Source organism: Macadamia integrifolia, chromosome 3 (assembly GCF_013358625.1).
Source record: "Macadamia integrifolia cultivar HAES 741 chromosome 3, SCU_Mint_v3, whole genome shotgun sequence".
Taxonomy (NCBI): Eukaryota; Viridiplantae; Streptophyta; class Magnoliopsida; order Proteales; family Proteaceae; genus Macadamia; species Macadamia integrifolia.
The window spans coordinates 36,423,628-36,438,229 of NC_056559.1; the positions used below are offsets into that span (position 1 = coordinate 36,423,628).

Genomic DNA, 14,602 nt, shown 5'->3' on the forward strand with positions numbered 1-14,602 from the left:
ATTTTATTGAGTGTAACATGGGGGAAGAGACAAAGACTAAGACTCAGACTAAGACTGGGTTGATTAATTTTATTAAGTGTAGCATGGGGGAAGAGACAGAGACTAGGTTGATGTTATTGAGTGCAACATGGGGAACCAGGATTTCTTTGATTTTTATTACCACAACAACAGTGACAACTCAGCTTTTTCCTTAATTTTTTTTTGGACAGTCTAATATGTTAACAGGCATTGATCAGGTAAAGTTATCTGATTTGCCTTTTTTTTTTGATAAAAAGTTATCTGATTTGCCGTTTGATTTTCGCATGCTTTCAATCGTATTTTGGCAGATCCAGACAAAGAGGTTTCTAGGACACAAAAAATTCTGTCAGATTAGGTAACTGTTAAGTCATTTCCTTCACCATCACTACCATTCTCCCTCTTTTATAAGTCTATGTGCACCTAACCTCAACCCACAGGTAACGGCATTGCGATTGAAGTTGAAGGAAGGACTTGTTGTATTCCTTTCCTCCTCAAGTTTCTATGGGTTGATTTTATTGAGTGTAACATGGGGGAAGAGACAAAGACTAAGACTCAGACTAAGACTGGGTTGATTAATTTTATTAAGTGTAGCATGGGGGAAGAGACAGAGACTAGGTTGATGTTATTGAGTGCAACATGGGGAACCAGGATTTCTTTGATTTTTATTACCACAACAACAGTGACAACTCAGCTTTTTCCTTAATTTTTTTTTTGGACAGTCTAATATGTTAACAGGCATTGATCAGGTAAAGTTATCTGATTTGCCGTTTGATTTTCGCATGCTTTCAATCGTATTTTGGCAGATCCAGACAAAGTGGGTTCTAGGACACAAAAAATTCTGTCAGATTAGGTAACTGTTAAGTCATTTCCTTCACCATCACTACCATTCTCCCTCTTTTATAAGTCTATGCGCACCTAACCTCAACACACGGGTAACGGCATTGCGATTGAAGTTGAAGGAAGGACTTGTTGTATTCCTTTCCTCCTCAAGTTTCTATGGGTTGATTTTATTGAGTGTAACATGGGGGAAGAGACAAAGACTAAGATTCAGACTAAGACTGGGTTGATTAATTTTATTAAGTGTAGCATGGGGGAAGAGATAGAGACTGAGACTGAGACTAGGTTGATGTTATTGAGTGCAACATGGGGAACCAGGATTTCTTTGATTTTTATTACCACAACAACAGTGACAACTCAGCTTTTTCCTTAATTTTTTTTTTGGACAGTCTAATATGTTAACAGGCATTGATCAGGTAAAGTTATCTGATTTGCCGTTTGATTTTCGCATGCTTTCAATCGTATTTTGGCAGATCCAGACAAAGTGGGTTCTAGGACACAAAAAATTCTGTCAGATTAGGTAACTGTTAAGTCATTTCCTTCACCATCACTACCATTCTCCCTCTTTTATAAGTCTATGCGCACCTAACCTCAACACACGGGTAACGGCATTGCGATTGAAGTTGAAGGAAGGACTTGTTGTATTCCTTTCCTCCTCAAGTTTCTATGGGTTGATTTTATTGAGTGTAACATGGGGGAAGAGACAAAGACTAAGACTCAGACTAAGACTGGGTTGATTAATTTTATTAAGTGTAGCATGGGGGAAGAGACAGAGACTAGGTTGATGTTATTGAGTGCAACATGGGGAACCAGGATTTCTTTGATTTTTATTACCACAACAACAGTGACAACTCAGCTTTTTCCTTAATTTTTTTTTTGGACAGTCTAATATGTTAACAGGCATTGATCAGGTAAAGTTATCTGATTTGCTTTTTTTTTTTGATAAAAAGTTATCTGATTTGCCGTTTGATCTTTGTATGCTTTTAATTGTATTTTGGCAGATCCAGACAAAGAGGGTTCTACGACACAACACCTCTTTACATCACATTGTTTTTTAAATTATTTTTAAAAATAATAAGAGGAATTATAACTCCCATCCCTTGAATTTTGGGGAAACATCAAGTTCCCTCACGATTTTGAATTAATTCACTCCCCTCCCTTGAAATGAAAAGATTTTACCACTCATTAGTACCTGTTAGATTTTGCTGTTAAGTGACTAGTAAATACCCAAACTGCCTTCTAATAAATCAATGAAAAGAAAACCGCTTCAAGCTCTCATCTTCAACGAAGACTTCTTCAACAAGTATTCTTCACCATCGCTGCCTCCTTCACCATCGTTGCTTACTGTCACCGCTCACTGCGAAGATGCTTTCCATCGCTGCTCACCAAGAAGACAAAGGCGACTCTCCTATTTTACTATCACTGCTCACTGAGAAGCCAGCCCTGTACCAGAATTCCTTTCAGTCAAGCTTTAGTTCCTCTGCACTTAAGTCCCCTCAGTCGAAGCCCTAGTTCCTGTACAGTGAAACCCTCTCAGTCAAAGCCCTAGTTTTAAGCAATCTTTTCAACAAATCCATCTGCATCGAAGCCCTCTCAGTTGACGCCCTATTTTATCTGGTCGTTCTTCAGTGGAACAGGTATTACTTGAAAAACTCAAGGCTACATACAGCATCTCTCCATGAAGTGCAAACAAGCAGTAAATAAGGGTCAAAATAGAACGGCACCGTGCAAGGCATAGAAGCGCAATTGAATCAGGTAGACCTTCAATTAGTCCAGACATATGGGACTTCCCATATCCCGTTTTGGTGATTTCTCACTGGAGAGTGATGATTGTTGCCGTAATTACTCAGCAGGTGGAGGGGATAATCTGAAACATAAACTACATATTGCTTAGCACAAGAAATGGTCAAATTGGATATTGAAATACAACTTCACAAAGATTGCTCCAAAAAGTTGCATGACACAAGAGTGCCAAGAACAAGCAGCAAACTTTCAGTGGGATTTTCTATTTATATTTTCTGAACAGATGCCAAGAAAAGCATAAACACAATTCAAATCAATATCTAGAACTAGGATCAATGAATCAAGATCCGGATCAGTAGGCATTTTAGGTTTCTTCTGCAAAAGAATATGTTTGTGAGTCAAAAACCAGGATAATTCCATTAACGACGGTGAGCGGTTTTAAGGAACATGCAACACTGAGCTTTCTCATTGAACAACTCTTCTCATTGAAGGAGTCGTTGAAGAAGAGAAGTCCTCTTCTTTTAATTGATTCATTAGAGGGCAATTTGGGAAATTTAAAAATTTTACTAATCACTTAACAGCAAAATCTAACAGGTAGTAATGAGTGGTAGAATATTTTTGATTTCGGGGGAGGGGAGTGAATTAATTCAAAAACTGTGGGGGAACTTGATATTTCCCCAAAGTTCAAGGGTGGGGAGTGATAATTCCTCAAATAATAATAATAATATCATAATACATGTGAGAAGATATAGTGTACACCTTACACATAAACAATCCCAATTCAAAAACTCCTTAAACAAGGGAAGACATTTACCATGTGTGTTAGGAAAGGAATCTGATGAAATGGGGATTGGAAGTCTAGGATATCAGGTTATTTAGGACTCTATTGGTTTCGAGGTTAAGAGTAGGCTTGACTCATGCAATTCTCGACACCTTGGTGTAGGGGTGTCAGTTTCAGGCATGATCAAGCCCGATACGTTTATAAACAGATAGTACATGATGTAGCTACCTAGTCCGACGGGTGTCAATCAACCTAATACATTTATAAGCCCGACTTAGCTTGATCCCTTTAATACTACTTGTATTTTTTTATTTTTTTTAATACTACTTGTGTTTAGTGCTAAGATTATTGTGATATGTACGGTTGAGATGGTGGTGGTTGTTATATGACATTTATCCTTTTTAGGCATAATTTAATTGATTTGAACTTACTAAACTTGGGTTATGCAACCATAATTTAATTGATTTGAGTTCCGTGGGTTAAAAACTGAGTACCTTAGTAACTTAGCTATTATGCCCCTCTTTGGCTTAATCCATTTAAACTATGAGATATTTATTTGTTATGTCTATTTCTATCTCATTTTACTGGTATTCCTCTTCAAGCTCATTTAAAGTTCATTTAGAGTTAAATAGGTCTGTCGTAAGGCTTGTTTATGATAGTTGGATTAAAGTTCGAGACCGACCGACTCGATTATCAATCATACTGTGTCCACTGTAGTTAAGCCGGTTTAGCAAAAGAAACATCATGGTGCAGTCTTGCAAATTGGCCCTCACATTCTCTCTCTCTCTCTCTCTCTCTCTCTCTCTCTCTCTCTCTCTCTCTTGCCTTAATGTTCCTTTCATTAGTTTCTAACACCCCCCCAAAATAAAATAAAATAAAATAAAATAATTGTTCATTTCATTAGTGGCCTGCCCCTATCCGCAGGGGGATAAAAATCGTCTGTTTTTCTAATCTCTGTTTTTCTTGTGTTTTGCTAGTTGCAGAAGATGACACGTGTCATCAATGGTCAAGATTAATTCAGTTGGGTGAGGGTTATTACATCCAGTTTGGTTTTTAACTCAATCTTGACCGTTCACTTAAAATAATGCCACATGTCGCCTTTTGAAGGTAGCAAAACAAGAAAAACATGAATGAAGAAAAACAGACGATTTTTTTCCTCCGCAGGGCCCTCCTTCCCCCTTGAACTGGATCTTCTGTAACGATACACGAAGGCTGGGAGTAGCTTGGATCTGCGGTATACACCCTGTAGCATTACAGAGGACCCCATCCCCCTGTGTTTCCCCCATATATTATTCAACCCCCCAAATATTTGCTTAGATGCTTAAACGGCTGCCAAAAATGTTTCTGTATGCGGGTTATCTTGAGAAACCCAGAAAAAGTAAATATATGTTGCAGCTCCAGCTCTTCATCATGACAGTACTCTTCATTGGTAATCAGATGAACAGAGCTGAAGATCAAGGAGACCCTTCGTACTATTACAACTCGTGTGCGCCCTCAACCTGTGACGGTTTCACCCTCACCGATCCACTTGCAGTGGCACAATTCTGTCACCCTTGGCACATGGAAATAAGCTGTCGTCGGAGCAACAAACTCAAGAAGCAGAAGCAGACTCTACTCTTCACCGATATTCAGACCAACAAATCCTTCCGACTACTTCACACCAACAACTTCACGGCCACACTCGTTGACCGGGAGATCCCCATTGTGTCCTTCTTCTTGGCCAGCGACAGTTTCTTTAGATGCGGCCCGGTCTCGGAGCCCAACTACACGGACCCTTCCTCTTATACGGACTTCAAGCTCCCTCCCGATTACGTCGCAGGGACTCACTTCAACTGCACCGTTCCAATCCAAGGACTCCAGAAGGCCGCCTGTCTGGGCTGCCCCGCTCAGGACCCCACCAACTTCTGCTATTATGGACATGGATTCCTCTCGTACCCCAACTGCGAGACTTTCCACATGTACACTAAGAGGAGTTTCAACGTGAGTGCTGAGAAGGATCTGAGGGCATACCTGAAGCGCGGGTATGAGATTTTGTACACCAAGCCCCTGCACTGCAGTGGATGTCAAAAAACCGGGGGGAGGTGTGGCATCAACCCTTCATCCTCCTCTTCATCTTGGTCTTCATCACCGCCTTCCTTCGTTTGCTTTTGTCCCTTCACCGTGCATCGTCTCAACTGTTCTGACGGTATGTATTCATGTGTGTATCTCTATCTATCTATCTATATATATATATATATATATATATATATATATATATATTGTTCTTTTAGGTAAGAAGGGATGTAAACAGCAGTCAGGAGACTCGAATTCAAGACCTCCTGTTGAACATGAACTTTTAACGCACCACACTACACTAGGCAGTTCATTATTCAGTTGTTATGAACGGTGGTTCTTCATATGTTGCCAAAGAAGAAATAGCATAAAAGGATGTCCCACATAATCTTTGCAATGAATCAAGCCCACTTTATTAGTATTATGGACTTTACTGCCAACACAGTTAATCTTGACTTAAGAAACCAATTGGAACTCACAGTTTGTCACAAGGTCACCAAATGAGTTACGTAGAGATTATCACTTGAATGGGCATGAAGGAAACATTTTCTACACACTCATTCGAATCCACTTTCCTCCTCTCAGTCTCCCTCTAGCGTGCATCTTCTAAACCCACTATTATATAGTATAACTAACCAAGAATGTCGTTAAATTACTTGCATGGGAAGGTGAAAAATGATGTACCAGATAAGAATTTCTGGTTCAAACTCACAGATTCAAATTGTTTCTTGCCAACCCGAAGTTTGTGCTTTTCCTATCAGTTCTAATGGATATTTGTTCTTTATATTCAGGAATGATCGTGGACATAAGAACATGGGCTAGTAGAGGAAGATCTAGACCGCACAAAGTATTAATTATTGCAGGTAAGCTAGGTTTGAGTATTTGATGTTACCAGGGCTGCTCCTAGGCTTGGTTTGGGATATGAACTCATACAATATACATGCATGCGTGTATGTATTTGATATATAAGAGAGGGTTTTCTGAGCTAACGGTATGGAAGACCCATCAATTTGGTTTTTTTTTTTTCTTTTCCTAGGGCTGCTCACTATACCGAAGTACCAAGGGCTTTGAGGGCTTACACCCATAATCTTTCAGTAACGCCTTCAGAATCTAAGCCTTTTGAAGTACCAACAGTTGTAGCTGTGGATACATTGGGATTTTGATTTTATCGTTCCTGATTCCGATTTATATGTCCTCTGATTATGGTTCCTCAATAGGGGGCAGAAGGAGAGACAACTAGGAGAGGGAGAGAGAGAGAGAGAGAGAGAGAGAGAGAGAGAGAGGGGCTTAGAGATACTTTTACCATACATAATTACATATAGACAAGCGGAGCCAAGGCACAATACTCAACCCTTTTTTATAGATACTTTTATATGTGAATTTTAAGAAACAGTTCTTTGAGCTGTCAGGTTAAGTTACATTTATAGCACTTCTGTGTCTATCTTCACCTCACATGAAATGACATTGTTGTCCACCTATATGCAATACCATTTTGACATAGCTCATTAGTGCACTCTCTTATGCCACTTTCTCAAAGAACCCTTTCGCAAGAGTTTTATATGATAGAGTTTGTTGTCCCCTTGGTTGGCTATGTACCCCTCTTCCCAATGCACAGTCACCCCAAGCGTAGGTCCTCCCTTTATTTAACATAATATCCTAACAAGATGTCATATGTAAAAAATACATATACAACGATATTGTATTGCTATTTATCTTGCATGTGTGTGTGTGTCTGTGTGTAGGGAGAGGGTTTCCTGAAAGTCAGCATTGCCCCTGTGTCAACACGGGGGAGAGCGGATCAGGTTCACATACGAGAATGTACAAGAATGGTTATGATCCATGGATATAGAATCAATTTTTTCTCTTCATTTAATAGATTCTATATCCACGGATCAGGAATGTATGAGAACATTCTCATATGTGAACTTGATCATATCACAACACGAGAGGGGGGGGGGGGGAATAGGACTATACACGAAAACATTAATAAGGGGTGGGATTTATGCTTTTTATGAGGAGTGGGTGGTTATTTTGCCCCTCTATGTCTTGGGTTGAAATCGTCTGCAATTCCGATCTCGTACAATTCCGTGAAATACCACCTTTAGGAGGTGACACGTGTATTGATACCAATGCAATGATCCAGATCTGGTACAACTAATAAAACCTAAAATCAGTGAAGAGTCATTTAAATCAGATCTGAACCATTGCATTAGCATCAATACACGTGTCACACTCTGAAGGTGGTATTTCACAGAATTGTACGAGATCGGAATTGCAGATGATTTTTTTCCCTATGTCTTGGTACAAGGGCCCATGCAACTTTATAACCAAGCAAGACCCATTGAGAAGCTATATAGAGACCCACTAGAGGCTAGACAAGGGATCCAGGAGGAGCCAACGAAAGGGACCACTGGGTCATACATATTGCAATACTACAACTATTATTTTTTTCAAGATTAAGAGGGGAGTGGGGGTAGGATAGTCAAACCAACGACCTTCCTTTCCTAGACTTATACTAGAGCACAACACCTACTGTTTGCCACTAAGCTAGAGGCTTATCCCTTATTTGTGCATATGCGTGAGCACATTTTGTATTATGTTATATAAGAGCAAAGGTGTGGCGTACTGCTATTTATGCTTTAGATGTAATCTTTTTCTACTATATAAGCTATTGATCTTCAATAAATTATATCTTTTTGGGGCAATTAAGGTGGGTTTGAGCTGATTGGGTTTTTTTGATACCTCTAAAATACTAACAGCAAACGTACGTACTCCAGCTTTAGAATCTTTGCAGTTCAATGGGAATGTTTGAAATTTTTCTTACTTTATTTTTTGTTTCCTTGCTTTTTTTTTTGGTGAAAACTTGGTTTACCAAGCTACTTATGGGGCCATCCCGTAATGAATAACCATGAGCTAATGAACCTTTTTCTTATTCCCCTGCAGTGGTTTCAGCTGCGACCTCGATGGTGTTTCTAGCACTTCTAGTCCTTATTTTGATCTTCCGAAGCAAGCATAGGATGGAACTGAAGAAGGAAGTGAACTTCAACACATCCCCTTCAAGGTATTCTTACGCTGAAATCAAGAAGTTCACCAACAACTTATCCACCAAACTAGGAGAGGGGGGATATGGAAGGGTCTACAAAGGAACCATTCATCAAAACGGGGTTGATGTGGCAGTAGCAGTAAAGCTTTTGAAATCCAAACAAAGCGAAAAGGAATTCATAAATGAAGTTGCCACAACTGGAGCTGTACGTCACCAACATCTAGTGAGTTTGCTTGGCTATTGTGCTCAAGGGAAAACGCGTGCATTGGTTTATGAGTTCATGGAAAGAGGATCCTTAGACAAGTACATATACAGTACTAGGAAAGTAGGAGGAGATGATGAAGAAGAAGAAGAAACCAGTTTTGAGAGGTTAAGCCATAAACAGACGTATGAAATAGCCCTGCAAATTGCTAAAGGGATACTATACTTGCACCAAGGGTGTAGGCATAGGATCTTGCATTTTGACATTAAACCTCACAATATGTTGTTAGATTCCAACTTCACAGCTAAAGTGGCAGATTTCGGACTCGCTAGAATGATGGGTGAAGATCATAGCCATGTTTCCTTGACAAAGGCTCGAGGAACTCCAGGGTATGTTGCACCGGAAATGTGGTTGATGACACATGGTCCCGTGACTGAAAAGTCGGATGTGTACAGCTATGGGATGATGCTCCTCGAGATGGTGGGTAGGAGGAAGAATTGTAATCCGGAGGCAAACGAATCCAGCCAAGTCTACTTTCCCATGTGGGCATACAACAAGATCAAGAATGGGGAACTGCCTTTGTTACCAATGATCAGAATGGGAGAAGATGTTGCCATTGAGGTTGAAGAAGAATGTGAAAGAGAAGATGGAGAGGTAGAAATACTCCTAAAGAGGATGTGCTTGGCAGGTCTATGGTGCATCCAGTACATCCCTTCGAATAGGCCATCCATGGATAGAGTGATCCAAATTTTGAAAGGAAATGTCGAAGTCGGAATCCCTCTTCATCCATTTCCCCAACTTACTGCAGAAAATATGGAGTATTACAGCAACAATTCTTCTGCTCCTTTCACTGCTGGTAGTGTCAGTTGGTCACTAGAACCACGATAATGATCAGTTGGTCTCTTTTGGATAGATATATATATCTATCTGTATTAGCATCAGATTCGGTTTCAGTATACTTGAGTACCACTACATATAACCCACAGGGTGTATTGTGTACTAAATAATATACATAAGTATTTGAAGTGGTGCAACAAATCTGCATATGTGATTGATGAGGCAATATCTGACCATCTACTCTTGTTCAGCGCTGGGCAGCAAGAGTCGCGCTCTCATCTCAGCCTGACCAAGGTTGTGATGAGGCAAAACCTGCACCGTTTCGGCACTAACCAGCGGAGGCCATACGACCAAGTACTCACCTCGCCGAATCCTCGCTTCGGTCCCCTCATGGCCGAGTTATCCCCTCGATCCCCTCATGGCCGAGGTATCGCCTCGGCCCCCTCATCGCTGACTCATGGCCGAGCTCTCGCCTTGGCGTAATCCCCCAGATGGCCACGGACTGGCCGGTGCCGTAACCTATTACAACACGCAACCAGCAGAACGTGGGAAACCGTTCCTGGTTCCCACAACCCAGATAATCGAACGTAGGAGTCCTACCTCCCCCAAAGCTTGGAACATCTCTTACTCCAGGAGTCCACGGAACTCGGGAAAGAAGGAAGATCCTACCGGATCAAGAGGAAGTAGACTATTGGTTAAAGCTGGACTCTCCTCAATCGATGCTCTTGATTCATTGCCTATAAATAGTAAGGTAAGCCCCAAAAGAAGGGATGGATCATTTTTCATAATAAAAAACTCTTTTGAGTAATTGTTGTGGAAAGAATCCGATTTAGGCATCGAAGAGTCCCTCGTTAGGTAGCCTGACTCTCGTAGAGTGCCAAGTCTTGCAAGAAAGATCACCCGGTCAATTTTTACCGCATCAGCGATCAAACAAGATTGTTGAATTAACCTAATAAGATCATGAAAACAGGTGCTAAATAGTAACCATTAGGATTGAAGGTAAGAATACTTAGCAAGTACTGTTATGATTAAATACCTTAAATGGTGAGGACAGGAAAACCCATGTAAAGAATATGGGATAGGGATAGATATCTTTTCTGGCCCAAGTTTGGCTACGCCCAAAATGATTAATTTTCTGTTGGGCTGGGCCTATCTAAAGTCATCCCTCGAATGTCATACTTACGTTACCGCTCCATTGTCCATAGGATAAACAGGTGGTCTGTCACTTTTACCCATGAAGTAGACTGGGCCTTGATTTCACAAATGGCGAGAGAGGCCTAGGTTCTTATTGATTCGGGATCCAATCTACCTCCCTGGTAAGCCGCTTGGTAATAGCTGCTAAGTTCCAAATCTGAATTGGAAGTGAATTGGCAGGCCACTTTTGAAGGTCCCAATGTTTGGCTGGTGATGACTGATGACTTTAAATGGATTTTTGGGCCTTGCAATCAGCTTCACTTCAATGTGGTTTCTTCATTAGACTGGGCCACAACATATAGGTACGATTGCACAACCTGTCGGCATTTACTTGTTTGGAATGCATTTCCAATCTATTTTATTGGTTTTGCAAAGGACATGTACACGAATGTTATTGAACTCAGTAAGGTCTGAAAGTTTTAGTATTTTTTTTTTTTTTTTTTTTTTTTTGGTGCCCTTGACGTTTACTTGGACCATATGTTACAGTTTGAAAAAAAAAAAAAAAAGCATAATTTTGGTAATACTATAAACTTTGGATGTCCCCCCTTCCTCTTGTTTTTTGACCATATATGTGTATGATATAATTATGTATGATTATATTTTATACATAATTTTATATGGGAGAGGGTTTGGCACCCGTTAGCTTTCTCAGAGCTGGAGGTTCAACCAATGAAGAGGCTGAGATGGGGAGGGGCATGAGGGTAATTTCAAAAAGGGAGGGAGAGAGAATGACACAGACTGAACCAACCCTTTCTACAAACAATATATTTATATATACACGGCTGGGCCTGACTGAATAGCCTAGGCCCGATTCTTATGGGCCTAGAAATCTCAACCCTGGCCCAGCCCAACCCGCTGGCTGAAATTCTGAGTTCAGGCTTGGGCCTGATGGGCTAAACTTGCACCTGTAGTTGCTTCTATTACCCGAATCAGGACTCAGGAGTGATGGGATTCCAAGTCATTGGAGATTGGAATGAGTTGGATTCTGCGATTTGGAGTGATTCAAAATTGAGCTACGTGTACGGTGTACTTGTCTTTTCCGAATCCTGATTCCTTCTTTTCTTGTATTTTGGACTATTTTTGGGTGGCAAGTTGCCAGAAATGTTAGGGCCCGTTTGATAACGTTTCTGCCGTTTCTGTTTCAAGAAACTGCAGAAACATAAATTTCCGTTTCTAGAAACAGAAACGGAATTGAAGGTGTTTGATAAGTCATGTTTTTAGAAGTCGATAGTAACCAATGAAAGAATGGCCACAAGTCGTTTCTAGAAACGGCGAAACAAGTTGAACTTGTTTCGCCTAGGTCGTTTCTTGAACCATAAATAAGTAAAAATTTCTATTTCTATTTCTGAAAATAAGTGAAACGGAACAATTTTATCAAACGCTTTTTACTCCGTTTCTGCTGTTTCTGGAAACAGAAACGGCAGAAACGCGTTTCTTGAAACGTTATCAAACGGGCCCTTAGTCTCTGTAGTAGGATTTCCCTTTCGCATTCTTCAGTCATTTAGCATTTTCACGTGCCTCTGCCTGTGCCTGTGCCTGTGGGAAGATGACTGACTGGTACTGGTAAGCATTTATCATATACTTCTTTTTTTTTTTTTTGTAAGAATCATATACTTACTAGGGCCACCTGTGTGATTAGGAAATTGTTCAATAATGGAAGGCTCTTCTCTTGCCACTATCAATCAAACTGGTCTAACCTGTTAGGATTTTTATGTGGGCTTAACTGATACTGATTGATCTATTGGGCTCAAGCAATTATAGACCTATTCTGATTAGGAAACTCTTAGCTCTTTCCATTGTGAGAGTGGAATAGGGTTTTAGGGATTCTATTATAAATAGAATACTGACGGTCCCTGCAGCCATTACTTTTACTTACTGCCTTATTGGTTTTGGTAGCACGGCTTTCTCACAAGAGCAAGTGCACAGAAAGAAAGGAAACCCTAGAGTAAGAGGCTGCAGAAGATCTCAGTAGAATGACTCCATTTGCGTAGTTCGTCATTGTCATCTTCATGGGAGTAATGTTTTACCACATGGGATAGAGGTTCATGATCTATGTTCATGGGACACAGGTATTTCTTTATTCCCATTTATGGTTCATGTCATGGTTGTCCTATTGATTATTATAGATATGGTAAATCTATATGGTTATGTATTTTAAGATGTGATACTTTATTGTTCTTGGTTTAGGGACTACACCTATGATTAACCTTTTATGATTGGTTGATGATTCTTGTATTCTAAACACTATAAGGTTATTCATATGTTTAATATGATAAAGAATCCCCAATAATTGGCATCAGAGCCAACCCTTACAGTGTTAGAATCAAGAAAAATTGATTTTGTATAGGATTTGTGTCTCAAATCATGAAAATCATAATTTTACCATTACTTAAAGATCCCATATGGGAAAACTTTCTTCACGAAAGTTGTAGAGCATGAAAAAATGGTCACGGAGGTATGCCGCAAGTCACCAGAAACCTATGGACGCGCCGGCACGCACCGTCGGAAATTGGCTGCCGGAGGAGAGAGAAAAAAAATTTTAATTCAAAAAAAAAAAAAAAAAAGGGCAGCGAGTCATTGCCGGGTCACCTCGGAAACCCTACCGAGTTAACTCGGGGTGCAGTGGGTCAACTCATGACCAACTCTGTTTGACTCGGTCAAAGGTTGACCTGATCATTGACCAATTGACCCGGATTTTGACCCGGAATCAATATGCCTGAACCGGATTAGACCGGTTGGTTTGGGAAACTAGATTGATTTTGATCTATTTTTAGTTCTGCAACTTCAAATGGCTCGTACGGGCAAACGGTGAAGAATTTTTCACCCTGGTTTTTTGCGTTGAGTCCAGTTTTTCGTGCTCTTCGTTTTGATATATTATGAAGCTAGTTTTGATCAAATTTTATGATTTGTTTTGTATAAGTTACAAGTAGGGGTGGTTAATGATTCTTTATGATTTTCCTATTAATTGGAAGAAATAAAAGAAAATCAATTCATACATTACTTGCATATCAGAATATGAACTTGGTTATTCTTGGTAATGTAGTTCATGCTTTTGTTTATGAATATTTTTATTCATGCTTAAACAATCTCACTTTTAGCTACCGGAATGAATTTGTAGACTATTACAATAAGATTGTGTGGAATCCACCAAAGTGGTAAAGTTCAACCTTATTGTAATAGAATACAAATCAAAGTCTTCTTTGTTTAAAAAGACAGAGAATAATGATTGGTAGCAAAGTTGCTAATGTTCACCCAAATGTGACATTATCAAAGAAAGGTTAAAGTTAAAGCAAATGAAAAACAAAATAGGGATTTCTCAACCCAGAAGATGCTGTCCATCCAAAGATGGCGGTACTTTTTGAAAGTTAGAAGAAGTCTCGCAGTAATTGCAGAAACTTGAGTGGATTAGTATGAAGTTCCGGTTGACACTCTTGAAGTAATTGATAATTGAGCATTGTAATGTTTATTTTGTTAACAGTTACATGCTTGTTCTTTTACATGTAAATTGATATTTAATTAATTTTTAAATAACCCACAAATTTAAGCTACCAGGTGTAGTTGTAAGTTATTGCAGTGGAATTGATGGAACCCACCAAAGTGGTAAAATCTAAGATTACTGTAATAGGTTTACAACTCAAAGATTTTATCTTATATTCAAAGGCATAGAAAATTGTTAGCAGGAATTAGGTAATGTTTGCCCAAAGGCGACATTATCAAAGACATGCATAAATGCAAGTGTACTCTAGGCAAACCTTAAACTAGAAGTTGTTATGCATCCAAAAGTGATAGTAATTTTCGAAGTTGAAGAGCTCCCACGGTCATTATAGTTTTTGAGTGGACTAGTGCATTCCAGACCTAAAGGTTAAGATTGTAGTTCAGTTGACACTTTGATTAT

The 14,602-nt window shown here is 39.7% G+C and overlaps 1 protein-coding gene across 1 annotated transcript; it reads left to right on the plus strand.

Moving 5' to 3' along the window:
• Positions 1–4,692: 4,692 nt before the first annotated feature.
• LOC122072933 (LEAF RUST 10 DISEASE-RESISTANCE LOCUS RECEPTOR-LIKE PROTEIN KINASE-like 2.1) lies at positions 4,693–9,706 on the plus strand. The gene is made up of 3 exons (XM_042637372.1): positions 4,693–5,564; positions 6,223–6,294; positions 8,375–9,706. The coding sequence occupies exons 1-3, from the start codon at positions 4,697–4,699 to the stop codon at positions 9,562–9,564; spliced, it is 2,130 nt and encodes a 709-aa protein (XP_042493306.1). The 5' UTR covers positions 4,693–4,696; the 3' UTR covers positions 9,565–9,706.
• The last annotated feature ends 4,896 nt before the right edge of the window (positions 9,707–14,602 follow it).

Excerpts from the sequence above, each read along its gene's own strand:
- LOC122072933 (XM_042637372.1), top strand. The coding sequence starts at position 4,697 with ATGCTTAAACGGCTGCCAAAAATGTTTCTGTATGCGGGTTATCTTGAG. Across the intron at positions 5,565-6,222 it reads TCGTCTCAACTGTTCTGACG|GAATGATCGTGGACATAAGA; the intron begins GTATGTATTCAT and ends CTTTATATTCAG. Across the intron at positions 6,295-8,374 it reads CAAAGTATTAATTATTGCAG|TGGTTTCAGCTGCGACCTCG; the intron begins GTAAGCTAGGTT and ends ATTCCCCTGCAG.